General features: G+C 49.6%; 9 protein-coding genes across 9 annotated transcripts; 5 read left to right on the forward strand and 4 right to left on the reverse strand.

The window, feature by feature from the left end:
• Positions 1-879: 879 nt before the first annotated feature.
• On the forward strand, positions 880-1,137 carry VFPPC_17978 (hypothetical protein; the record flags this gene model as incomplete). Its single annotated transcript, XM_022429644.1, has 1 exon — positions 880-1,137. One exon carries the CDS (start codon positions 880-882, stop codon positions 1,135-1,137), a length of 258 nt encoding a protein of 85 aa, XP_022285302.1.
• Positions 1,138-5,847: 4,710 nt separating this feature from the next.
• VFPPC_05489 (zinc finger protein crol gamma) lies at positions 5,848-7,647 on the forward strand (the record flags this gene model as incomplete). The annotated part of the gene is made up of 1 exon (XM_018284677.1): positions 5,848-7,647. The coding sequence occupies one exon, from the start codon at positions 5,848-5,850 to the stop codon at positions 7,645-7,647; it is 1,800 nt and encodes a 599-aa protein (XP_018141484.1).
• An 814-nt stretch (positions 7,648-8,461) lies between these two features.
• VFPPC_05490 (diacylglycerol O-acyltransferase 2B) lies at positions 8,462-10,094 on the forward strand (the record flags this gene model as incomplete). Its single annotated transcript, XM_022428461.1, has 3 exons — positions 8,462-8,504; positions 8,667-8,773; positions 8,847-10,094. The coding sequence occupies 3 exons, from the start codon at positions 8,462-8,464 to the stop codon at positions 10,092-10,094; spliced, it is 1,398 nt and encodes a 465-aa protein (XP_022284260.1).
• Positions 10,095-10,557: 463 nt separating this feature from the next.
• On the forward strand, positions 10,558-12,108 carry VFPPC_05491 (DNA-(apurinic or apyrimidinic site) lyase; the record flags this gene model as incomplete). The annotated part of the gene is made up of 3 exons (XM_018284679.1): positions 10,558-10,876; positions 10,987-11,598; positions 11,693-12,108. 3 exons carry the CDS (start codon positions 10,558-10,560, stop codon positions 12,106-12,108), a joined length of 1,347 nt encoding a protein of 448 aa, XP_018141487.1.
• A 392-nt stretch (positions 12,109-12,500) lies between these two features.
• VFPPC_05492 (checkpoint protein kinase (SldA)) lies at positions 12,501-16,144 on the reverse strand (the record flags this gene model as incomplete). The annotated part of the gene is made up of 3 exons (XM_018284680.1): positions 12,501-14,611; positions 14,661-15,060; positions 15,155-16,144. 3 exons carry the CDS (start codon positions 16,142-16,144, stop codon positions 12,501-12,503), a joined length of 3,501 nt encoding a protein of 1,166 aa, XP_018141488.1.
• Positions 16,145-16,660: 516 nt separating this feature from the next.
• On the reverse strand, positions 16,661-18,212 carry VFPPC_05493 (enolase; the record flags this gene model as incomplete). Its single annotated transcript, XM_018284681.1, has 5 exons — positions 16,661-17,456; positions 17,512-17,562; positions 17,631-17,722; positions 17,780-18,033; positions 18,089-18,212. 5 exons carry the CDS (start codon positions 18,210-18,212, stop codon positions 16,661-16,663), a joined length of 1,317 nt encoding a protein of 438 aa, XP_018141489.1.
• Positions 18,213-19,614: 1,402 nt separating this feature from the next.
• On the reverse strand, positions 19,615-20,523 carry VFPPC_05494 (pre-rRNA-processing protein; the record flags this gene model as incomplete). The annotated part of the gene is made up of 3 exons (XM_018284682.1): positions 19,615-20,172; positions 20,235-20,377; positions 20,448-20,523. 3 exons carry the CDS (start codon positions 20,521-20,523, stop codon positions 19,615-19,617), a joined length of 777 nt encoding a protein of 258 aa, XP_018141490.1.
• Positions 20,524-20,950: 427 nt separating this feature from the next.
• VFPPC_05495 (mitochondrion biogenesis protein) lies at positions 20,951-23,156 on the forward strand (the record flags this gene model as incomplete). Its single annotated transcript, XM_018284683.1, has 2 exons — positions 20,951-21,710; positions 21,763-23,156. The coding sequence occupies 2 exons, from the start codon at positions 20,951-20,953 to the stop codon at positions 23,154-23,156; spliced, it is 2,154 nt and encodes a 717-aa protein (XP_018141491.1).
• A 902-nt stretch (positions 23,157-24,058) lies between these two features.
• On the reverse strand, positions 24,059-25,229 carry VFPPC_05496 (eukaryotic translation initiation factor 3 subunit EifCj; the record flags this gene model as incomplete). Its single annotated transcript, XM_018284684.1, has 4 exons — positions 24,059-24,074; positions 24,134-24,828; positions 24,915-25,009; positions 25,208-25,229. 4 exons carry the CDS (start codon positions 25,227-25,229, stop codon positions 24,059-24,061), a joined length of 828 nt encoding a protein of 275 aa, XP_018141492.1.
• Positions 25,230-25,607: the final 378 nt, after the last annotated feature.

The raw sequence follows: 25,607 nt of genomic DNA on the forward strand, positions 1-25,607 counted from the left end.
TCTGCGTCGACATGGATCACCAGACGAAGAGACTGAGCAAAATTAGTTCTTTCCCACCTAATAATAATACCATCACAGGCTGTCAATCCACGCACCCTCGGCTACATACCAGGTAGGTAGTTAAATTTGCCTTGGAGGACACCTCCTTTGCATAGCCTCTGTCCGTCGCCATGCAGAGGGCTTTCTTTCAGTTCACTTTCTTCATATGTGGAGGCGGTCATGCCCATGCCTAATGAAATTTTGCCATTTGATTTGTCTTGGGTGGTCTTTCCAGGCGGTTCCAGCTGCTCTAATTTATATCAATCTCTATATCTTTTAAGCTCAAGTGCTTCAATCTTGCCACCTCGAATTGCATTCTCTGCCCCCAGGGATGTGCTGGTAACCGCTGCTGTTGACGAATCTCTCACGCCGCACCCACACATAGCACAAGATATTGACGTGCTGGACTCTGGAGCAGTACACACACCGCAAAAGATGTCAACACCGTAATATTGGCTATTTTGCAACTTGGGTCACTCCCTGTGTTGACAGGGAGAACGAGTGTAGATCCTCGTAAATGTGACGACCCCGGTAGGCCATGCCAAGTTCGGATGATGGTTAGCATCTGAAACAGGCTTGTTCTTCGGTCTCATTACGTGCAGGGGTCTTGCGATATAAAATGGGGCGAGCCATTTCATCCCCGTCAACATGGTGTTGGTCTACGGAGTATGGACAAGGAGCAATGATCAGTCAGTCTCATTCCTCGTAGTTGTTGTCATATAGGGTAAGTCAACCTTTGTCTCGAGGCCAGCAGGATATCAGCTGTATCATTTCCATCTTGGTCCAGTCCATCTGTATACATCTGCCTCAAGTGTCAATCGAAGCTAGCACCACCGATGGATGAGGGTCTTGTACATAATACTCTGCGTTCTCCATTACGTGTATGCTCTACCGCGGGCACCCAGTAAGTATTCCGCCGTTTACGCCAAGTGGAATGTGCCAAATGTTGACTCAACTCGACGGCTTCTATCCGGAACATCCACTTCGTCATTGCTCGTCCTTCAGCTGGCACAAGGTGCCGAGATCTTAGGTTGCTACACGGCCCCTCGTGCCGGTTTGCCGCTCGCTGGTATTCGACGACAAGACGTCAACTGGTAGTTTCCACAGACTTTGCACTGCTTGCTTGGCACATGCAAGGTAGTTGACCTCCCCAGAATCTTGCATCGGTGGACTTGTCAAAGTTCCAGACAATGTTTAGATATGAGTATACAGCGTTTTTGCCTTCTCTGCACGGCAATGCAACGGACAACAATATCGTGGTGTTGGTGATCTGGCGTGGAAGTATCTCATCATTTCACGACCTCGCTTACGGAAGAGGTACGCTATAAATTCATCAAATCGCTCTGGTGGTCTGCCCTGCCTACACCTACTACGCAGGTAGTGTCCGAAGTATCCTAAAGCCCGTGGAGCATCAATCGCTGTCATTCCCAGGCATCTGTTCTGCGTTACTTTATGTGGCCATTCCGGTGAGACAGGAAGAGAGAAAGGGGAAAAAAAAAGGGAGGGGGCTTTAATTGAGGATACCGGACCATATACGGGGTACCAACATGATATCCAGGAGTTGGCTGTCCTCGTTGGTGCGTCTACTTTGCCTTTCCCAATCCATGCTGTTGTTGAGTAGCGTCATCAGAATTTCCGCGGATTCCTTGAATTTACACAGTTACAACAGACCAGTCGTGAAATGAGACAATTCCAAAGTCGGCGAGGATACATTCGTCAACTGGCTAAGAGGTATTCAGGTCAAAACCTTTGACATTGCGGCACTGATTATAGAGTTCTTTCACTGTGGCGCTGGTCGAAGGGATTGGCATCAATGGACCACTGAGTTGGGCTAAATAAAGGGATCCCGGGTAGGCAACACTGGTGAGTATAAGGGGAAAAAAGGGTCTCGATAATGGACCAGACGGTTCAAATGTTGTTGTTCATTAGTGGCGATTGCTTAAAACTTCATCCAGAATAGTGCACCGAGCAAGCAGTCCAAGCGCATACATGTAGTGTGCTTGAGTAGATACGGGTTCAATGTTGGCCTGTGGCCAGCCCAGCAGTCAGTACTCCGTACTGAGTACCCGGTAGTCAGGGTGGTAAGTTCTAAAGTTGTCTCGGCTGTTGCAAACATCAAACAGGGAGAGAGGATGGAGCAATTCTGAAGACCGATGACGTCTCGCCGTGGCTCAGCTGTGGCTAGCCCGTGCCATCCGAGAAACATTGAAGTCTGGTCCACGTCAATCCTGGTCAACTGGTACTTTATAATTAGTGCTCTCCTGCAGCGCAAAAGACTGCCGGAGTGCATCTCCAACGATTGATCAGAAGCCACCAGACCTCCCCACTTGTTCGGCGTCGAACAAAACCGGGTTGATTTCCTGGGGCTCCAGAGTTAGTTTGTTGACATAAAACCTAGGTACTTAAGTAGGCTGGCTCACCTTGACCCCTTTCTCATCCGAGAAAGACCATAGAAGTGTCATCTGCTGATGTGCACTCATCACTTCGACATAATCCAATCAGGAGTATTTTTTTTTTTTTTTTTTGGACTCGTGCAACGTCTTCCCGCAAGTCGAAATACACAGCTGATTCCTATCGGGATGCTACTATTCAGAAACCCTGGTCAATTTTTTGGTTGTTAGACAACCCGCCTGCAGCTTGTTGTACTACTTGACCCATGCTGCGGGAGACCACTGCCTCTTGGCTTTGATGAGGCGATTTCGGCAACATTGAAAGCAAGCTGGAAATGTATCAACAACATGCCGCTAGTTATTTAACACACAGACTTGCATCCGGAAATATCAAAATATCGCAAATAATACTGTTTAGAGTTGTCGTATTAATCAGTAACACATGGTTTACTCCGTATACTATCAACAGACCAAGGTCTCAGGACCAGTTCAGGACATTTTGAAGTCAATCAGTATGGATGTCCTGAAGCAACTCGTCCTTCCCACATTCACGCAGTCAAGTCAACGTTGAAGTCAATTGGCACTGGGTCGAATGGTGGCTGGCGTCTGGTGGGCTGACCTGAATGTGGCGTCCAAACGAACTGGGATTCAGGCCAGTGTCAGCTCAAGCTTGTTGATGTCTGGTTGCCAGCCAGCATGGACTGACCCACCAATGAGCGAACCAAAGAACACAACACGAGAGGCTGTGCCAAGTCTGGGCAAAGGCCTGGTCCAAATTCTATCCGTCAACAAGGGGAGCACAGGTGTGGCTGGTTGGAAGAGGGCTGATCAAACAATACAAGTCACTTCGTAGCTGAGTTTGCATGTATTTAAGCAGAAATCCGTGTCAGTGGAAAGAGAACGATGACTACGAGATACTACATGTCAACGTGCTCTCGAAAACAAGACTTTGTACGACCCATACCACAAAATTTGGCTCTGGTGTGCCATATCGTCAGCTTCGAATTTCTTGAGTGGCAGTACATATGTCACGAAAGGAGTCCTTCTCGTTGAGCTGCGTACTGAACGGGCCAGTTCAAGACGAGGAACTATTTGCCTAGTCTGTCTTCACCCCAGTCAATACTAAGCTCCGTTGTGCACGGAGTACCCTTACTCCATCTAAACCAAAACGGAACAATTCACTAACTGTTACGGAGCAGAGTAAGATGTACGGGTAGCATGGCCGCATCTCATCCACAGGAAGTGTAACGGCAGCGTTGCTCGCACAGATCATGCACGACGTGTATTATGAGGTCAGATTTTGCATAATAATTAGACTAGAAAATGACTTGCCGTGAACCTGTGACGCAGCTCGGAAAGAAAATATATATAAAAAACTTCAATGGATTAGACGACATTCACAAAAGCCACCCAATTTACCTGGCGTTAATGCAGTGCCGGTCGGATTTGATATTCTGGTAATCGAAGCCTGGCTTCTGAGGCACGAACACCGAGAGGCATTGGATGCTGCGGAATCAAGTATTGGGGCATATTCATATCAAGGCATCATATCATCACTGAAGGTGTGGCAAGGTGGGTTATCATGACGACACAAGGTCCATCCTCCTCTTGACATGGTATTTGGGTTGAAAGAGTTGGCCGCGCTGTCGATCAGCGCCGATTGCGATTCCAACATTCAACTAACCTTCCATGCCCAAGTACTTTGGTGGGAAGAGGTCAGCTACAGTCAGGCAATATCAAGCAAATGGGTGCCTTACGTTACGTGGTACGAATTTCTTGGGCATTGTTGAGAGCGAGTGAAGAGCGAGTGATTCCGGAAAGGTATCGGCATTTTGTCCGACGTATCAATTGATGGGAGACGGACTAGCATGATTCTCGAACCCAGTTGAATAGTTGATGGGAATGCTCGTTGACGATGCTAACATTTTGGACGAGAGGGTCGTCGTTTGAACCGTCTATTGTGGAAAATGAATTGATCAGACAACAACACCTGGCTGCTATAAGGATAATTTGGTCGTGTGCTCATGTGTGGTCAAGTCTTGTAGTCCCTGTACTCCGTAGGACTGGCAGATCATGGAGTAACTGAGCCTGGCCTGGGGTCTTTGGGTATAGATAACATAGGACGCACTTGACCAGGCTTTAGCCACAGCCGCGGCGTCATTTGACGCTTTTGAGGCAAAGTAGATCGCGAGAAGGGGCCTCTTTGATGGAGATGGTGCGAGACAAAACAGACGACAATTGGCCACTCAACTTGGATAAGGGCCGTTGAGATCAAGAAGTCGGCTGGTATGGAACTTGATCTGCTAAGGCGTCGCGCATCATGTATGCACCATGGCATGGTCAAACTCAGCCATTCACTGTTTCTGCATGTTGAATGCTGAGGAGGATGGTGAGAGCTCGTGTGGCTGTTTCGCCCCCACACTTCCCAGCGCAACTCTCTGTTCTGCCTTGTTTTTCTTCTGGTTGCTACTGACCGCGCCACCAGCCTCGATCATTTTCTGCCAGTCCTCCTTGTCTTCCTCTCCCTACTTACTCCTCAGCCCCGATCCGATGCCCACACTCCCCCAATCCTGCTTGACTCACGCCTTCAACTTCCAATGTTCCGCCCTCCCCAACCTTGCTGTGTAGTGCTTTGGTTCTTGTTCACGTTGCGCAGATGCTGACAGACTTTCCACACCCAATCCAGATCCTTGCGCCTCCGGGCGCGTCTGCGCTGACTGAGTTGCCCGTTTCGCTGGGATCTGGCTTCCTCAGAACCCTCCAGTCTCTTTCCGCACTGAAAGTCTTGTATTAGTTTGCCCGGAATCAGACTGGACGGTTGAGCTGGACCACCCATCCAGCGTCGGAGCTTGGCCCTTGAAGTCCAGGGCCAGTCTGCTCGGTCTGGCCTGGTTGCATGTGTACCTGCCTACCCACCCGGTCCTGCCTGACCTACCAGTGACACTGGCACAGGCACTCACACTAGGTCTTGCTGGTCTCTGCCAGACTTGCCTGGTACTGCGCCCCAGCCCCAGGAGGCGTTGACAAACATTGACCTCCGGCACTCTCGCCTTTCTTACTCTGATTACCATCTTACACCTTTCGATCTTCACACCGCGCGACATTTTCCATCAGATAGTATTTGACCCGAAATTGGTTTGAGGCCACAGTCCCCTCGGTTTCAAGCCCATCACACCTCAATCCCCATCCCTCATCATTTTTGCCACCACAGGTCGTTCTCGATCGTCAAAACAAACAGACGGAACAAAAAAAAAAAAAACTAGCACAGCTCTCGCCACGTTCTTCAGCCACACATGGGTAACGGCAGCCTCAACATGCTTCCATGAAGTAAATTGTTTGGAATCTCGACAGTAACTTATCGCGTGGCATCGTCGAATCTTCTCCGTCAATTCCTAATTTATACCGAATCAGTATTTCTATGGCATCAAACGCTGGTGGTCTTGCAACCGAGTCCCCGCCGCAGAGCCACTTGAGTCTGGTCTCTTCTGCCAAGGTCCCGGCTGACGAGATCGTGAGACTTGCTAAACGAAGACGCGAATCTGAGTCCGTGTCACCGCCATCTCGGGCTGCTCAGCTTTCCAATTCAATCGCATCGCCTTCAAAAGTCGCCCGACTGTCCCTTGCGACGACGAACCGATCGGCCGTTCCCCTCACTGGCGCCGCTGCCCTCGAAGACGAACGTCTGCAAAAGATCGAGGAGCAGGCACGTAGTCCTCCCTCCACCAGCCCCAACCCAGCTCGTTCAGCACTTGAGTCTCTAATGTCTGGTGTTGCTCAATCGATCAGCCGTCCCTCCGACGCCCAACTTGCTCCAACGGCGAATATGGAGCCCGCGGCGAAGGCGGCAACTGCGCTCTCGATGGCTGCTGGCGGTATCGCTCGCACAGATGATCGTGACCGCGACGAAGGCAGCCCACCAGTCACTACAAATGCGGCACCGCCTGCTCCTGTTACAGAGAGTCCCGCGCCAATGGAGCTGGATCCGAACAAGAACGATCAAGCACAAAGCCAACAAATAACTTCATCAGATGAGAGACCACAGCCTGGCTCTTTGTCGTATCCCGGCTCTCTACAAACGGTTGCGAACCTTGCAGACCCACCAGCTCGAGGCATGAGCTTTCCGATGCCAGGTCACGTTCAGAGCTCACCGACGTCATCTAGTGGCAAGAAACATAAGTGTCCGTATTGCAGCACTGAGTTTACACGCCACCATAATCTCAAGAGTCACCTCTTGACCCATAGCCAGGAAAAACCTTTCGTTTGCACTGAATGTGAGATGCGATTCCGCAGACTCCATGATTTGAAGCGACATGGTAAGCTCCATACTGGAGAAAAACCACACATTTGTCCAAAGTGTGATCGAAAATTTGCGCGCGGAGATGCCTTGGCGCGACACAGTAAAGGAGCGGGAGGCTGTGCCGGTCGACGAGCCAGCATGGGTAGCTTTGCTGATGGTGATGAGTTGGACGGGGCAATCGGCGAAGGCGAAGACTCAGCCATGTCAGGGGTCGCCTACGAAAATGTGGAAGATGAGGATCTCAGACGTCAAAGTCTCCCTAGTATGGGTGTACAACACTCCTCTGGTGATAACTATGGCGTGCATTCTCGCACGTATCCCCCTGCTGGTACGCGACCACCAGCAAGTGGGCTCTACCCGCCTAATGTGAATCAAAACCAAATTGGCACAACGAGTTCATCAAGCGTTCCGGATAGCATGGCGAGTAGCCACACGGCAAACACCAGCGTATCTTCTATTCCTGGCGGGAGCGGCGGCGGGGGAATGTATTCACAGGCCGGTATGACAGAGAGCCCCAAACCTCTGAGCCCCGGGCTTCCGGGCCATGAACCTGCGAATCTTGCAAGGCAACGATCCCCCAGTATGTCTCAACAATACCAACAGCAACAAATGGGCAGGCGAGCATCAGAATTACAGTCACCACATAGTGGCCAGTCGCGGCCGAAGTTGCCAGGGCTTTCTCACCCGGGCTTTGTTGCGCCGAATTCTGGCAACTACTCCCACGGCCGCACTCCAAGTGGAGCTCAATCTGCAGGCGATAGCGGCAATATGTTTGCGCAAAGTGATCCAAGCGTTTGGGAATATATCCGATTATTGGAAGATAAGATCAAATCGCTATCAGACAAGGTTGTCTCACTTGATCAGGAGGTTGTTAGCCTCAAGAAGCTTCTTGATAATCGGGAAGGCACTTCTACAACGTGACATTCACGAATTTTCTTACCACGGACGTCTTTCTTTAACTAATTTAAGACCTGTTTGTAGGCTATTATGGAAAAGTCGAGCAAGCTGGAAATACTGAAATGCAGGTAGCTTTCCTAGAATTGCTCACAAATTGGCGTTTTGTTTTCCTGGATTTTGGACCTGGACAAGGCATGGAATGAGTAGCTATTGTGACTAAAGGGCGGCAATCGGATGTTATCTTATGTTTTGGAGGCCATTTGGTCATGGGGCTTTGTACTCTGTATATCTATACAAGACAGATGTTTTTTTTTTCACCAACTCCAGTCAAAAGTGATGGCATGGAACTGATGTCTTTCTTTACGCGATCAAAAACGGTTTTGCCTGAATAAATTGCGATTACAACTCCTGCATGTTATGTCGCTTTGTGCCAGCCACAAGATAGTCCACGTGCTGCCCCTGTTTTCAACACGTCATGAGGCTGTTCCGAGACGATGGCATTACCACAATACATCGTGACCTTCATTCAGGCGCTTTCAGTAGGTCATACATATTGTGGGTCCAGTTCCTTACCTACCTAGGTACCTACCTAGTAGGTACAGGTAGTCAAGCTGCCGCCCGGGCCAGCCGCAACTGCTTGGGACTTGACCTTTCACGTGCCCAGCCACCTTCTGTACGTCATTGGTTTGATCTGTCGTGGAATCCAAGTCAGACCTAACCCATCAACAGAATGAGAAACTTTTAAATCTTCTTGCCAATTTGCGGCTGTGACACTCTCTCCCCACCACCAGCGAATAGCAATAGGCTGTTAGAGGCAGTCTGTCGTTGGATGACTGCGATGGCTTCTGTCGATATTGCGCAGAACCCGGTGCCGGTACACAGTAAGTTCTGTTTATTGCGGTTGCTGCTATCTGCAGTTGGGGGATTGACGGAGTTATCATATGACCCCGGCTCGTGAACCGCTTTCATGAGGATGCTGCTTCAATACAGCAGAAACTCGTTAAGCTCTGGTACAGGCTGTCCTTACTTACGAATATTTCCAGTAACAAACAACGACACGGCCGACAAGGTTAAAGTGGTTCCAAATCCAGATACCACACTGACTTCTTCGCCCCGGGACTACGAAGATTCAGACACGAAAGTTCAATCTGTGAGAAGGCCCATGGCTTTGTACCAGTACTGTTCTCTATTTTCCCCAGGCTAGGCTAATGTGTTTCGTTGAGGATGAACAGGCATTGCAAGATAACGGAGAGTTGTTGGACCACTCTGCAAACTCGGAACCAAACAACATGGCTAAGCATCATGGCAAGTCCTATGCTGCCGCCGTCAAGAGCGGTGGGATTGAAGAGGACGAGAAGATAACTAACGGAAATTATGTACCTTACCCCAACCTCACAAGTGAGCTGAAGCGAGAAGCACACGAGAGAGAGGCTTGGAGGGCGGGTGGCATTCGATTCGCTCCGCTGCGCGTGCCTTTCAAACGTCGGATGCAGACCGCAGCGGTTTTGTTTCATTGCATGTCCATCGTTGTATTAGTGTCGTGCTTCTGGTTCACTTGTGCGAACCCTCTGACCTGGCCAATCCTCGTCCCCTACCTTATTCATCTATCATTCTCCAATGCTGCGATGGACGGCAAACTTGCATACAGATCTGAATGGCTTCGATCGTTACCGCTCTGGAGGCTATTTGCTGGATACTTCCCCGCCAAGCTTCACAAGACATTTGATTTGCCCCCCAACAGGAAGTACATATTTGGTTATCACCCGCACGGGATCATTTCCCATGGTGCATGGTGCGCCTTCGCGACCAATGCACTTGGCTTCTCGGAGAAGTTCCCTGGCATTACAAACAGCCTGTTAACACTTGATTCCAATTTCCGCCTTCCATTCTACCGGGACTGGATCTTAGCAATGGGTATACGGTCTGTTTCGAAGGAATCCATCCGCAACACCTTGTCCAACGGGGGATCGAATAAGGATGGACAAGGCCGAGCAGTCACAATTGTCATTGGCGGAGCTCGAGAATCTCTTCAGGCACAGCCTGGGACCCTCCGTCTAATTCTGAAAGGGCGAAAAGGATTCGTCAAGATGGCATTGAGATCTGGAGCAGACCTGGTGCCAGTAATTGGCTTTGGCGAGAATGACCTATATGACCAACTGAGCCCGAAAACTCATCCTATGGTCCACAAGATCCAAATGATTATTCTGAAGGTATTCAAATTTACCATTCCTGCTCTGCATGGTCGCGGCCTGCTCAACTACGATGTTGGTTTGATGCCTTATCGTCGAGCTGTCAATATTGTCGTGGGCCGACCGATAGAAATCAACGAGCCCCTTGAAGATCAGCCATCTCAAGACACCATTGACAAATACCACGAGCTGTACGTGGAGGAAGTGGAACGGCTTTATGACGCTTACAAGGACAAATTTTCGAACTTCAATACCGTGCCAGAGTTGCGCATCATCTCCTAAACTGTTATGTCCGCCATATTTGCTGTTGGAAGTGAAAATTTCCTTTATTGTGGTTAATGTTTGTTTTTGCAACTAAAATTAGTATCAAAAGCCCTCGTTGGAGTTTGATGGTGTTTGACGGTTATGGGAATCACTTAGTCTACCTAGGCAGTCAAATTAGGTTGGGTAAAGGTGTGTAAACTAGATGTACTGGCAATTCAAGAAATGCAATAGCGCAGCCTCAATGTTAAACGCTCTGTTGATGCTCTAGTACTTTATTCTATTTGTCTTGATTTGCTCATCTTTGATGCCATGATGTACAAACAGTGACTGCAGAGAAAGCTAACCACGTGATCTCGTGACTCTGGATGCGCAGGCCGCGTCGCGTAAGTGCTGCTAAATTGACTGGGTCGACTTCTCCCACAGTTGAAGCAATATCCTAATTACCGATATAACTGCAGCCACGTGCCATTCAGTTACCGAAATGGCCCGGATATCCCCGAGAAAGCGACAAGTGGTGAGCTATAACGAGGATTCTGATGAAGCGACCGCCAAGGCCGACAGGTCTTCCTCGACGAGCAGCAAGAAGTCAAAGTCAGCTCCTTTGCCATCCAAGAATACGGGTAAACGAAAGTTAGAATCCGTGGCCGAAGTAGAACAAGGCTCACAAGATACAATACAACCTAAGAGGCGGAAGCCAAAAGCCAAAACTGAGGAAAGCACAATGCCATTGGCAGAGAGGACGCCTGTTTCTTCACTTAAGAAGCTGATGTATATCGGCGCGCATGTTAGTGCTGCAGGAGGTGAGTTGAGAATGAAGTGGGTACATGATTCGAATCTCGCAATCTCTTGGTTTTACTTGCTACCTAATATACTAGACTATCTTGCTTAAAGCTGATTGTCCTTGGAATAGGGGTCCAGAATGCCGTCTCTAATGCCGCTCATATTGGAGCCAACTCATTCGCTCTTTTCCTTAAGTCTCAACGCAAATGGGATAATCCCCCACTCTCCACGGAGATACGAGATTTGTTTATCAACAACTGCAAAGAGCACAAATACAGCGCCGCAGAACATACTCTACCGCATGGTTCATATCTCGTTAACCTGGCGCAGGCGGACGAATCCAAAGCCAGCCAAGCCTACAAAGGTTTCCTTGATGATCTTGAGAGATGCGAGCAGCTTGGGATCAAGCTCTACAACTTCCATCCCGGCTCAACAGGGGGAGAGGCTCGACCCGCGGCAATTGCACGAATTGCTGCACAGCTGAACAAATCACACAAAGCGACCAAATCGGTGATTACAGTCCTAGAAAATATGGCTGGCGCAGGCAATGTTATCGGATCAACGTGGGAAGACTTGAGGGACATCATTGCGCTAGTAGAGCAAAAGGACCGAGTAGGCGTCTGTATTGATACTTGTCACGCCTTCGCTGCTGGGCATGACCTGCGAACCCCAGACGCCTTCAACAAGACCATGGCGGCATTTGACGAGATCGTCGGGTGCAAGTATCTCAAAGCGTTTCATTGTAAGTGTCGCCTACTCCTTAGCACGCATGTCACCACGCCGATGGTGCGTGGTTATTGTTGTGTTGTTTCACAATAACTGACCGTCATGCTTAGTAAACGACAGCAAAGCCCCTTTTAATTCCAACCGAGATCTACACGCCAATATTGGAACAGGTTTCCTTGGTCTTCGTGCATTCCACAGCATCATGAACCACGATGGTTTTCGGAACATGCCCATGGTCCTAGAGACACCCATCGATAAAAAAGGCCCAGACGGAAAGACAGTTGAAGACAAACAAATTTGGGCTGACGAAATCAAGTTGCTAGAAAGTCTTATTGGAATGGACCCAGAAAGCGACGAGTTCAATGAGAAGGCAGAGGCACTTCAAGCCAAGGGTGCTTCAGAGCGCAGCAGAATCCAGGATCAGGTTGATAAGAAGACAGCCAAGGATGCCAAGAAGGGTTCAAAGGCAAAGGCAGGCACAAAACGAAAGAAGAAGTCACAAGGCTCCGACGAGGAGAGTGACTAAATGAATGCAAACCTATTCGTTATGCCAACTGTCCATTAGCGAGGCAGCAAAACCACAGATTGCGGTCCTATTCATTCGACCATGTATGAATGAAGCCAACCAGTATGTCCGGATACCCTTGCGCATACCGACATGATATGAAGCTTAAAAAAGAATTGGTATTTGTCATGATTGTACTCTCTATATATGTAAAATATGTACCACCATAATAAGGGACAAAGTATTGTGTATCCATTATTGTGCTACTGCATGTGCTCAGGTGAAACGCCACATGAATGTTTGCCCCAGACGCCAAAATATATGAAGTTACTGACCTGACCAGACTCGGGCCGAAAACAAACTCCCCAACGAATGATATACTGGTAGCGTTGAAGCCTCTGGCCTCTCCTCCTCTACTTGCGAGACTTTGCATATCCTTCCAACTTGGCAATTAGTGAACGCAGGCCGACGCCACGGTCACAATTTGCTTCAAGCCACCGTTCCATTCGTTCCCGTACACTTCTTAGCGATTTCAGCACGGGCATCTTGCATCCTTCTTCAACCTCCATAAATGATCCAGGATTGAGCAACACCTCGAAGCATTCAGACCAGAGGTCTGCCTGCCAGTATCGTTTAAGGCTTTCTCGGATTCTGTATTTCCTTCCAGTACGCCCAAGCCCGCCTTGGTCACATCGCTGAGTTTCAATGTACTTCCCAAAGAGAAGACAGTGAATGATACCCGCTAAACCATGGTAGTCAATTTGCCATGTCCAAGGGCGACCCTCACGCATCTCCGCGCAGTCCTGCGATGAGGTCTTCCAGTCGGCGATGAATTCCACATCAGGCACAAACGCCTTCATGTCAATTCCCCGGCCAAAGTCAATGAGAACGATACCTCTCGAAGACCAACCGCCACTGCCATCCGCTTTCCACGGTGTTGAAATAGGTTGGTCCGACGACGTAGCATCTAGACGAAGCAGACAGTTATCGGCCTTTAAATCCCCATGCAAAATGCTCCTGGTGTGAAGGGCTTCAACAGTTCGCATAAGCTCAATAGTAAAGAACATTGCAAGTTGCTCATCCATGACTCCAGAAGGTTCGGCTCTGAAGAAATTTACCACGTCTAACAAGGTTCCGTGAGGGTGATAAGGCAGAAAGAGAAATGCTTCGTCCTGATACAATCGAAGCTCGTGAGCGTAAGACAAAGAAGCCGCCGCACGATGCTGTGGGCCTAAACGAGTGTGTGCCAGCCTCATAATGTAGAACTCCCACGGAGTAGGAGGCGCCTCCATCTTGAGAGCTTCAAGTTCATTGCGATGGTTCACGGCGAACAAGCCTTTACCCATTGCAACAGCTGCATTCTCGTCGGTCTCTTCCTCATTGGGGGAAGAATTTTGAACAAGATATACCGGAGCAAATGCACCCACGCCGAGCTCCCTCTTCAGGTGATAAACCCGGGTTGTGTTAGGAAATTCGATCACAACTGGAGCCGGAAGCGGGCCTGTTCTGTCTGCACCGCCTTTGTTCAGTCTATTCATTGCCTTTGCAAACTTGCGAATATCTCCTCCATATTCACACTTCTGCCCGCTGTGGTCATGGAAGCCGGCATATGAACTTAAAGGAGGTTGGATGTTGCTTAGGATGTCTTGGCGGAGAGAGATATCCACCGGGTTACACTGTATGTCTTTGATGATTGGGCCTTTTGGAGGTATTGGTTTGTTGACAGGCCCCTTTTTCAAAATAGGTGCGGATCTCGGGACTAAGGCCGCCGGGATTTTGGGCATCGGGCAATCGTCGTCTACAACTTCCCTCAGCGGGCTGCTTGGAAGGTCGCTGTCGGAGTCGTTTTCCATGGCGTGGATTGTCCCATCTCGTCGGCACGGCGTCTTGAAAGTGTCGCGGCGCTCCAGGTCAACATCCAGTGAGCATTCTGTTCTTTCTGTTATTGGTGTCATAAATGGGAGTCGATTGTTCGCCACCTCGGCCGGATCCCTATACGGACGTGTCGGGGGGTCGTAATCTTCTGGGGGAATAGGAATGAATACTGTGCGAGTATTACGAGGCAAACCTCCATCCGTTGGAGTCTCTACCCCGTCCTCGGTTGTACTACTTGCCCGGTACGTGTTGCCTTCGGCTTCTTGCTCTCCAGCATTCTCGTCAAATTCGCTGCGCGTGGCTAGAGTGTCATCTACAACCCGCCCTTCGATATCCGGAATATGTCTTTGAGCTGAGTAGTCTGACCATTCGCTAACACTTTTCGCGTCGACGGCGTCATCATCGCCATTCTCACTGACGGTATCAAGCTGTCTGGTGGTGCCAGTACTTTCACCATCGGTAGTGTAATCACCGTCTGTCTCATAATCTTCCTCTTCTCCAGTTTCACTCAAGTTGGTTGACCTGAGCGGGGCATTAAAGATGTCATAAATATCGTCTGTCGCTGCCTTGGTATGAAGCGTCATTGTTGGCTCTGAAGTCTGCTTCTTGCGCAGTTTTGGACCCGAGGGAGAGTCCAACTTTGCCTTGACTTGAAGATATTAGACACTGAAAGTTGCAGGGTTCGATGGGTGCCTTACTTATTTGAGTCTCGTTTACTTCCATAACCTTCTTCTTCTTCGCGATACGAGGCTCTCGGGGTTGCTCTCTCATATCTCCATTTTCATCAAGGAGCACCGAGTCGCGATGTATGACAAGTTTACCTTTGACGCCATGGCTGATCTCTTCAATCCCATTCAATTCTCCCATGGGCTCAGGAACGAGGTTCTCATCAACCGTCTCATGATCCCAAGACTGATCAAGCCACCCGCGGCGAGTGGCCATGATTTCCTCAAAGCTCAACTCCGAGCCAGGTTCCTCTGGAGCAGGGTACACGGCAGCAAGATCAACAAATATGTACTCCTTCTTACCCGTTTGCGGGTGTACAGTCACTTGGCTTTTAGATGGTACAACGATGATGTTGTTTATTTGAGATAGCGACTAAATAACGAACAAATGCCAGCAGCCAATAAATTAGTCCTATTCTTATCAACATACGATTTGGAAACAGGGAGTACTGTGATTAAGAACCTACCGGATCCCTGAAGACTGCCATCTTTGGAGCAGCACTCTTCTTTCCTCCTGCTTTCAGCGTCTCACCAACCCACGGCTTTGGTTCCATGGCATTTTCTTTCTTGCGGTCGGATATCGATCCAATCGAATCCCATCCTTTGGATCCCTCTCCCCTGGATGCCAAAGGAGCGGGCTTGGCATCTGCATCTGAGAAGATGGCAAGCTTTGACTTCGCTGGCTTCGAGGTGGCGCTACTGCCACCGCTTGTTGGCCGTGGCGCTTGAGGGTCAGCAGATCTTGACATGGATCCAAAGGGATCAACTTTTGCAGCCAGCGCTGGACGCATAGTTGGAAGTGCTGGTGACGACGGCTCAATGGCGTCGGCGGGCTCCTGAGCCATCCTCTCCTCGAATTCCTTGAACTTGCGTAGCAATCTTTGAACAGGTCTGCTCTCGCGCTCAATGCCAAGCTTATAGACTTCCTCGGCCTGTGTCCACCTTCCTGCACCCTCTAGCCAAGCAGCATACTCCTCATAGAAGAGGGCAAGACCCTCTCCGATCCCATGACGAGAAAGAAACATGTACGCTTCCCTGGGGGCATCCGAAAAGAAGTGGATGTAATGAATCCATAGCCTCAGGTAGCGAGGGTCGTTTTTGTATTGTGCAGATGTTATGAACGTTTTTGTAGCGCGCTCGAGCAGCGTGTGCAGCTGTGACTGTGGTGTTGCTTGAGCCGTCGGATACGCATCCAAGGTCCATCTGACGTAACGGTCGAACACGTCCAGAGGGTCATCTGATTCTGAAATATTCTGAATTTCTGCCTCATACTCTGCGCGAATGCAGTCGTGAACATTTTTGGTATCCGAAGGTGTAGGTGTCGCGAGTTTATGCAAAGGTGATGGGGAGTACAACTCGGCCAGCTTCCTTGCAGAACGCCCACCAGGCAAGGACTGGATGTTCTCCTTCTGTCCTTCAATGACGTCGAAGTCAATGAGATTGTTGGAGGCCGCCATGATGGGTTCGAATGCACAAGGGGAGGCGATTCTCCTCGTGAAGCGACTGTCGGTGGTTAGACGGCGCGATAGAAAAACGACGTGCCACATAATGTTGATGTTTGCAGCCCAACTTTTGTTGTGCTTTAGGTTGGTTGCTGTGGTGACAGCCACATCGTCAACCTTGTGGTGTCCTCACATAGCTGTGGCTGGTAAATCTACTTGCAGAGTCCACCGCCACATAATACCCCTAGTGGCTTGCCACTTTAACCTGTCCAGCTTTAGTTGGATCTGACGTTGGTAGACAGGTACGGCTGGAGGATTGGTATGTGATGGACTATGGCTTGGAAAATTAACTTTTTGATTCATATCTAGGCGTTTAGCCTCACTGCTTCGCTTTCGGCTATCTCATTTATCTAATTCAATCCATCAATTTTGCGTTCTGGTGTATCATCCTGGCTCATTTCATTCCACTTTGCAGGCCACTTTTGTCATCAATTGCCACAACCGGTAACACTGACTGCAGACAAAGCGCATTTAAAGGTTGACCGACTTGCGGAAGTTGGCCCCAGCGTAGATGGCCTGGTCACCAAGCTCCTCCTCAATTCGGAGGATTTGATTGAGCTTAGCCAAGCGCTCAGAGCGGCATGGGGCGCCAGTCTTGATCTCGCCAGATCGAATTCCCACAACAATATCGGCAATGGTGACATCCTCGGTCTCTCCAGATCTGTGAGAAACCATGACGCCCCAGCCGTCAGCATAAGAGTCCTTGGCAGCCTGGATAGACTCGGTCAGGGTACCAATCTGGTTGACCTTGAGCAGCAAGGCGTTGCAAGCCTTAAGCTCAATGGCCTTCTTGATGCGGAGAGGGTTAGTGACAGTCAGATCATCACCAACGATCTGAATATCCTGGGTCTTGTAGAAGTAGCTCCAAGCCTCCCAATCATCCTCAGCAAATGGATCCTCAATGCTGACAATGGGATACTTCTTGCAGAGGTCAGAGTACAGAGCGGCGAGCTCCTCGTAGGTGATCCACTTGCTTGGATCGCTGTCAGGGTTCTTGAAGTCAAGATCGTACTTCTTTGCGTCGGTCTTGTAGAACTCGCTGGAGGCGACGTCCATGGCAATCTTCATCTTGCCAGTGTAGCCGGCCTGCTCGATGGCGTCCGTGATAAGCTCAAGGGCCTCGTCGGCAGTCTGAATATCCGGAGCGACGCCACCCTCATCACCAACATTGCCCGCAGACTGGCCATACTTCTTTTTGGCGAGAGACTTCAGTTTCTGATAGACCTCGGCACCTTGTCTCATAGCCTCAGAGAAGGTAGGGGCATCACTACAGAATTCATTAGATGTGACTCCATTACACCATGATTATCATAATGACTTACGAGGGAACAATCATGAACTCCTGGAAAGCCAGGCGGCCACCAGCGTGGGAGCTACTCAAGTCAGCCATTCATCTTCTTCAAGTTCTTATGGTGATGCAAAGAGGCAATTCGTTACGTACCCGCCATTGAGAACGTTCATGAAAGGGACGGGAAGAACGTAGGGCTTCTTAGTGCCAGCCAGGTCGGAAATATGGGCGTACAGAGGGACTCCCTAGGTAATATTAGCATCCCCCATTTTGTATTGGTTGCTGGGCGATGTTCGGCAGACCTTCTCAGCGGCTCCAGCTTTGGCAATAGCCAAACTGACACCAAGAATAGCATTGGCGCCAAGCTTGGTCTTGTTCGCAGTGCCATCAAGGCCATTGAGGAAGGAATCGACCTTGGACTGATCCTTGACATCAATGCCCTCCTTCAGCAAGGCAGGGCCGATGATCGTGTTAACATTCTCGACGGCCTTGCCAACACCCTTGCCGCCCCACTTGGACTTGTCGTCGTCGCGAAGCTCGCAAGCCTCGTGCTGACCTGAATTCTCGGTTATGCATTGTATCGGCATACGGGGTGGAGGATCGGGACGAACCGGTAGATGCTCCAGAGGGAACAATGGCTCGGTGCAGGCCAGTCTCAGTGACGACGTCAACCTCGACGGTGGGGTTACCGCGAGAATCGTACACAGAACGGGCGTGAACTTTGGTGATGGCCATCTTTACAAATGACTTAGACAATTGTGTTTCTTTAGCAGAATCGCAAGAAATGTTAGCAACAGACTTTGACTGAGAATGGAAGCAGGGCAACATTGATGGTGGGGGCGGGGCAGAGCAACAAGCTGTCTGGCATGTGCCCAAACAACTCCGATGTCAGAGAAGGACAGCAGCACGGGAAGGTGAAATATAACTCAGATAGACAAGTTGACCATTTGGCTTGCTTGCAATGGTAAAGGTTGGCAGAAGGGAATAGGATGGGTAAGAATCAAAAGACCCCCAGAGCTGGCTCGAATATGCCTCAGTGACGCACGCAGCTTGGGTGAGATTCCCATTGACATGGACGGGTACAATGGTGGGAAGGTGATGGCACAAGAAGCACCAAACAGTTACGGTGAAGGGGAAAATGGAAGCTCGTTTGGACTATACGTACCAGTTTCAGTATATTTCGCGACTGTGGTGCGAAAATTCTACTCGAATGGATTGGAGAAAAGGGTTGCGAGATGATGTTTGTTGAGAGAAGGTGTGAGGTTTTGAGCTGCCAGACATGTCCGGGTGGGACCTGTGACTTGGACATGGGTGGCATTCTTGAAGGTCGACTGGTCTGATTGCTTTGGTGCAATCAATTGGATTTCTGGTGGGGCAGCAGCCAACTGCGCCGGATTCAGAGGGGCAACGAAAGGCAAGAGGGGAGAGAGGAGGGGCTGGACGTAGAGCGGCGCCGCAAAAGCGTTCCTAGTGCGCAGTGCGGCAGGCTGGGGAGCAAAAAAAACAAAAGGGAAAAAAAGATCTCACCACCTCCACTTGCTTTGCACCAAGCTCCGATAAGGGTTTACTTGTGACACTATAGAATTATGCGGAACCCTGAGGTATCCTGCTATTCGCCTGCGTGCCATTTGCACTAATTAAGGCCGCCTCCGTCAAAGCTCCGGCCTTCAATTCTCATTGTCTTTGTCAAACACGTAATGAGCCATTCGCGGCTCGTAAATGGGGCCACTGATGCCGGTGATAGGTTAACGAACAGAAGTTGTCTGGTCCCAATAAACATCAGCAACGTAATCGGAGCATGTTAGTCCACATGTGTGGCCCCTTGGACCCGTGCTTCTGTCCTCCATGAAACTTCTCTGTTCGCTACATACATACTATCACGTAACGTCTTGAGTAACGTCTTGGTTCAATCATGGCATGTTCACCACATTGTACCACACCTGATGCGCCTTTTCGACTTGTATGTGTCACTACCTTTGTTCAAGTAATTTACGCCAATCCAGTTGCATAGCAGATCCGTGTTTGATGCTATCATTTTCGTGACAAATCTTTCTTTTGATTTTCATCATCAGCTGTAAATGCATGCTTGTCCTAACGCCTTGTTGTGCCGAAAACTATTCCTTGATTTTGTAGCCCATCAAAACCTTTCCTTCATCCTTGCAGCCACGGTTCTCAGGTTTCCATACACCTTGCCGGGAGGTTTGCCGAGAATCAAGCTCACCACTGACTCTCGTGCCATATGGATGTTCTTGAATCCACCTAGAATATGAATTTTTGAGTCGGCCAATACAATCCGTGTTCTGCTGGCGTTCTCAATTGCGAATTTGGTCTTTCCATCCTTGCCAGCAATGCGACCAATCGCACGGGCTTGGCTGTCACCATGCATCGTTCTGACGTCTTTGATTTCGAAAGTTTCGATATACAAATCATCCAATCTGAGCAAGGCAACAGCGTCGTCCACGTCGAAACCAAGAGTGAATGCCTTTACAAAGTCTTCACCCTTTTGCAAAGCCCCAGAATCGGTTGTATGCTGTGACGTTCTCAACTCTACCGCCTTGCGTTTGATATTCATTCGGCACTGTAGCTTAAGGTGCTCAACAAGGGGAGGATAAATCGACGGCCAGGCTTGTTTCAGGGGCGTCATGCGATGAGGCGGCACTGGAATCTTTCGAGTCTCTACTCTTGTGACGGGATCCTGCACATACATCAGCAAATCGCCTTCCCCCAGCCTTTGCAGATAGTAGATGATATACTCACGATATCTCTAGATGGAGCAAATCGCGGTCGGCCCTCTTCATCGATTGCCATTGAATCTTCCTCCAATTCGTTCGTCAACGGCGCAATCTCTCCATCCACCAGCTCGGAGCCAGCCTCGCCAAGGAGATAATCGTCATCGTTATCTTCGCAATAATTGTTAGTCTACTTAAACGGGAATACAAAGTCCATGCAATATGAAAAATTGTGAATTACCTTGAGCCTGAAGCGAAGCATCTATGGGCTCAAGCGGGGCATCGTCGGCCTTTTTCAATGCCGTTGGGGCAGGCATGGCGGCTGCGCTCGAATAGGGGTTTATTTGTATGGCTTATGAATTCTCTCGCGGGAGAGCTTCTGTACGTCGTCTTGAGGGATAATCTGTGTGTCTTGAAAGATTGGATTAAGCAGACGGTCAATTGAGGTATGGTTCAGTGGCCAGCCCACCACCGACTTTTGCAGTTCCCAGGATCTTCACGAAAATTTGTGGTGGGCTTATCGCAGCTTATCTATTGGCTGGATGCCCGCAGCCACTTTGGTACGTACCTGGCTCTCTAGCGCGTCATAAATGCCTTTTTATGCACTTTGGCAGAATCTTGGTTCTCGCCATATCAGCCTGCCTCCGAGAATCATTCATTCTTGGTGAGGGCAAACCAACATTGAATACGAAACCTCAGATCCAGCGCCAGAACCTACTCAACCAGGCGCCATGAACTGGAAAAATGTCTAAGGCCATTTCATCAAGGCTGCTAGGGAGCCAGGTTTGGTCACAGCGCCCGGCGCCTCCTGGAGCTAGTGTCTTCCAAATGCTGCCCTTTCAGCGGCTTAACCAACAAACGCAGTCAATGTCGATATGTCGAAAAGCAATGATATCGAGTCATAGGCGCCAAATCCGGACAGAAACCATTCAGCGCTGTTCGCAATCGCACTTGACGAGACGCAACCTTGATTGGACAATACCGAATCGATACTTACTGTCGACCTTGCGACACCAAGCACGGCCGCTTACTAGTCCCCGTAACAGGCTGGTGCATACTTCAATAGGACTCCTACAGTATCAGCAGCGTAGCTATTCTAATGTGCGAAAACAGACCCAAGAACATCAATCTTCAAGGAAACCTTACGACGGCCCAGAAGGAACCCAAACTCCACCGAACCAAAGACAACAGACAGCACCAGAACAGCCGACCAGTGAAGCCGATGTCGAATCAATAGCGTCCTCGGTCTCCAAGTATCTTCATCTGCCGAAATTGCCACATAGACCAACAAAAGAAGAGCTCCTTGCTGCCGCGAATGGATTCTGGGAAAGGCTCAAAGTTCGTTTCAAATGGATGTCCATCAGGAGCATGCGCCCATGGAACGCCGATGAATGGGGTGCCTTTGTGTCATGGTTCATGTTGGGACATATTGTCTGGGTTCTGGTTGGGACGACAACTTTCTTCTCTCTTCTTATCTTCTCCATCAACACAGTGTTTGCACAAGGTAAGTCAGCTTGATGCCAGACCATCAGAGCGCAGCTCACGATTACACACAGAAACTCTTGCAAAGTGGGTTGGCGATTATTTGACGCAATCTGCTGGCGTTACAGTGGTATTCGAGTCAGCCATTGTTCCGAAATGGAAAAACGGAGTGATTGCATTTCGCAACGTGTTTGTTTCTCGTCGCCCTGGACAGGCCAAGTCCTCGGTAAGCAAGGGCTCGTCAGATGCAGCCGCGGTGGCAGCTGCCGGACGCCAGGCTCAACTTGCTGAATCTTCTGACCCGGAAGATGACGGCAATTATACACAATTCGATGTAACCATTGCCAATGTCAACGTCACCTTGTCGTTCCTCAATTGGTGGAACGGCAAGGGTTTATTGAAAGACGTTGAGGTGAATGGAGTTAGGGGAGTTGTAGATCGCACTTCAGTGCAATGGCCGGTTGAGGAAATAGATCCGCTATCATACAGGCACGAACACCAACCGGGAGATTTTGAAATAGAGTCCTTCAAACTGGAGGACCTCTTGTTGACGATTCACCAACCTGACGATTTTCGGCCATTTTCTGTCAGCATATATTCCTGCGAGCTTCCCCGGTTGCGAAAGCAATGGCTGTTCTACGACTTCTTATCCGCCAATCACATGTCTGGATCATTTGATGGATCGCTTTTTACGATACACCCACGACAAGTTCATGGCATCGTCTCTCGCCAAGATCAAGGTGCCATGCTGGGCTTGGGAGAAGAAAACGCCTGGAAGAAATTCAGCAGGCTTCGCATTGATGGACTGAGGATTGATCATTTAAATCGAGGGGTAGAAGGCCCTTTTGGCTGGATTTACGAGGGAAATGTCGACATTGTTGCTGATGTAATGCTGCCTGCCGAGACAGACGAAGGAATCACCAAAGTCATGACTGATTTTTATGACCAGTTGGAGGAAGTGGTCATCTTGAACAAGCAGCGTTTACTACCAAACTCTACCGACAACAGTCCCGTCCTGGTCCAGTCCGGCCATCTATCAGAAGCAGGACATGTCGATGCTCCTGAAATTAGCGATGATGGCGAAGGAGGCGAGGAAGATCGCCGTTATCTTATCATGGACATGCGAATTCACATGAATGACGTGAAGGCTGCTGTACCTCTCTTCACAAGAGATATATCCTATGTCAACCAGGCGCTTGTGCGGCCAATCGTGGCATACATCAACGCCAAGAAGACTTATATCCCAATATCTTGCCGCATTGTCAAGCGTCTCAGTGATTTCGACGGAAGTTGGAGCGTCTTTGACTGCGGCTTAATGAATGATGCATCAGTCGAAACGTACGATGCCTTTGCCAAGGACGTCGAAGATCAACAGAGCCGCGTACGTCGGTTCAAGAAGGTTGGCTTCTGGACATTATCTCTAGCTGTTCACGCTCTATTCATGGGCATGGCAGGTAATGTGGTTTGATGCAATAATCCCTCATGACATCTCTACTCTGTTCTAATACCCTATTGTTTATATTTGCTATTACTTCCTGGCGTCATTCTCAGCACGCTTGTACTACTGGCTGGATATGGATTTGTAATTTTTGGGGAAAGCATTGTACTGTACCACAGCGACGGGACGGAAGGCGGTTGGCGCAGCGAGCGGTTAGGACACGGCGTTAGAATTAATACTCGGCCTGGGAGATACTGAACGGCGTTATGTGAACACACGATTTATTAGGGGTTGCGTCAAAAGAACGAGGGAGGGATGAATGACTCCGCATGCACATAGCGTTGCAACAACAACCAAACTATTAACATGCGGACTAATCGTGATCACCAAGTTGGCTCTTATCTTGATGCTCAAAAAATCGTCTTCAGTCTTGATGCTAAATACATGCCGTTCTATCCCATTGACTAATTTCTCCTTGGAAACCTAACAATCCTGCAAAGATTTGCAAGCAGAGCCGAAGGGACATGCACATGCCAATTTCAAACTATGTATTATTTGCCCACAAAATGCGAATAATCCATCTAATGCTCTCATAATCATCAAATCAGATGTCCTCAGCACGCACAACCCCGCCGAACTACATCCATCCCCATAAGTCCCGTCCCAAGAGCCACGAACCAGGCCTAGGGAGCGCCTTCCACACAACACAGGCTAGTGTTCTTGACTGTCGAAGTGCGGCAGTGAATTACCTGTTCGACGCGATTGAACACTTTGTGAGCAGGTCCATGTTCGATTTCTGAAAAATTGGACCAGGTATTCGCCGCAAGCAGATAGAACGTTCCGGCTGTCCAGGCCGGTGGAACACCCCTACCAGGGTTAAGGGCTGGGACTGAGGATGGAGCAGCAGTTGCATTGAATTCTTATAAGCTGGCTCACATGAAATCATCACTGTGAAACTGGTCAGCAAGACTGAAATGGAAATTATTAGTGAGATGGTTTGTACATACTCCCCAAACGCGTCCTCGTCGTATGTTGATACATCCGTGGCGTTGGCACGGTTGGTGACAAGTGAGGTCTTGGTCTTGGCGGCCTTGGTCTTCTTGCCAGTTTTATCAGAAGCCTTTTCTTCCTTCATCTTCTCATTGCTAAGGCGAGTAAGTGCACTGGCAACCTTTTTCACTTGATCGCTTGAGAGTTCCTTGGCTAAATCTTTGGCAAACTCTTCCAAGAACAATCCATAGTGAGCCTTCTTGGTATTTCCATTGACTATCGGTGCAAGCGTTGTTCGCAGAAGCTCGAACTGTTTCTTGGTCTGAGGATTGAAAAGTGGCAGAGAAGCGAGGTTTACAGTCTTGGTAGGGTCCTGCTCGTCGACGATGATCGCGGCACCGATGGTCGGTGCCTTGCGACCACTGCTGATGCCTACGCCGCCGAAGAGGTCCTCAGCATGGCGCAAATCAGCCTCCTGCTCTGTGCGACGAAGTCTTTCGCGGCGCTCGGCTTCGGTCTCGTCGTCTTCACTTTCTTCGTCATCCTCGGCGCGTTGACGAGCCCGACCGGCCTGATGCTCAGCGATGCGCTGGGCCTTGGACTTCTTATTCGCGGCGGCTTCTGCGGCGACCTTGGCCTTGGCTTCGGCAGCCTTGCGTTCCTTCTCGCGTTCTACCTCGGAATCCTCAGCAGCATCCCAGGATTCAAGGACCTTGAAGAATGCTTGATCAGCTACGTCCGAATAATGACTTGGCGGTTACTCCGGCGGGAGGGGATACAGAGGGAAGGTATACTCACATCGCTATCGTCTTCTTCATCGTCAAACTGGCGTCGACGCGCGGCAGTGACAGGAGGAGATGAAGGAGGAGTGCTGGAGTCGCTGTCCTCTTCGTCTGGGGTAAAGAGCGGTCAGCTAAAATGCAGCCCAGGCAGGTAAACAGGCACACGAATGCTATTCTAGGATAGGATGCAGTCTCCACAGAGCCGCATCACAATGACGGGGGCTATATCCGAAGATCTTGATCTGCTAACATGTAGATGCGCATTCTGGTGTCTGTTGAGATATGGAACACGGAGGTTGAAGTTCTTACCCCACTGCTTTCGGGCTGGCATTTTGTCAAGGAGTTTCAAGGGCTTGTACTGGACTGTGAAAGAACGTAATGACGACTCAAAGCAAGATGGCAGCTATGTTTCCGGCAGCTTAATTAGCGGTAAATGTCCGTTCGAGGTATTCGGCGTCGCGGGAGTATGTTGCGAAAGGTGATGAGTGGAGGAAGAAGAGAAACTGGAATGGGGACATGAGGAAGGAATGATGAATTTTTTTGTGCATGTGCGGTTGCGCAGGCAGGCGACCAGACGGATGAAAGGGGAGAGGGGGGGAGGGACACACGCGGAAAGCCAAGGGAGGGGCGGCGGCGTGTCCTCAACCTGGACTGGTTTTGGTTTGCATTCAATGTCTGGTTCGCTTTGCGTCAGATGGGCTGGCTGCAT

Source organism: Pochonia chlamydosporia, chromosome 5, assembly GCF_001653235.2.
Source record: "Pochonia chlamydosporia 170 chromosome 5, whole genome shotgun sequence".
Taxonomy (NCBI): Eukaryota; Fungi; Ascomycota; class Sordariomycetes; order Hypocreales; family Clavicipitaceae; genus Pochonia; species Pochonia chlamydosporia.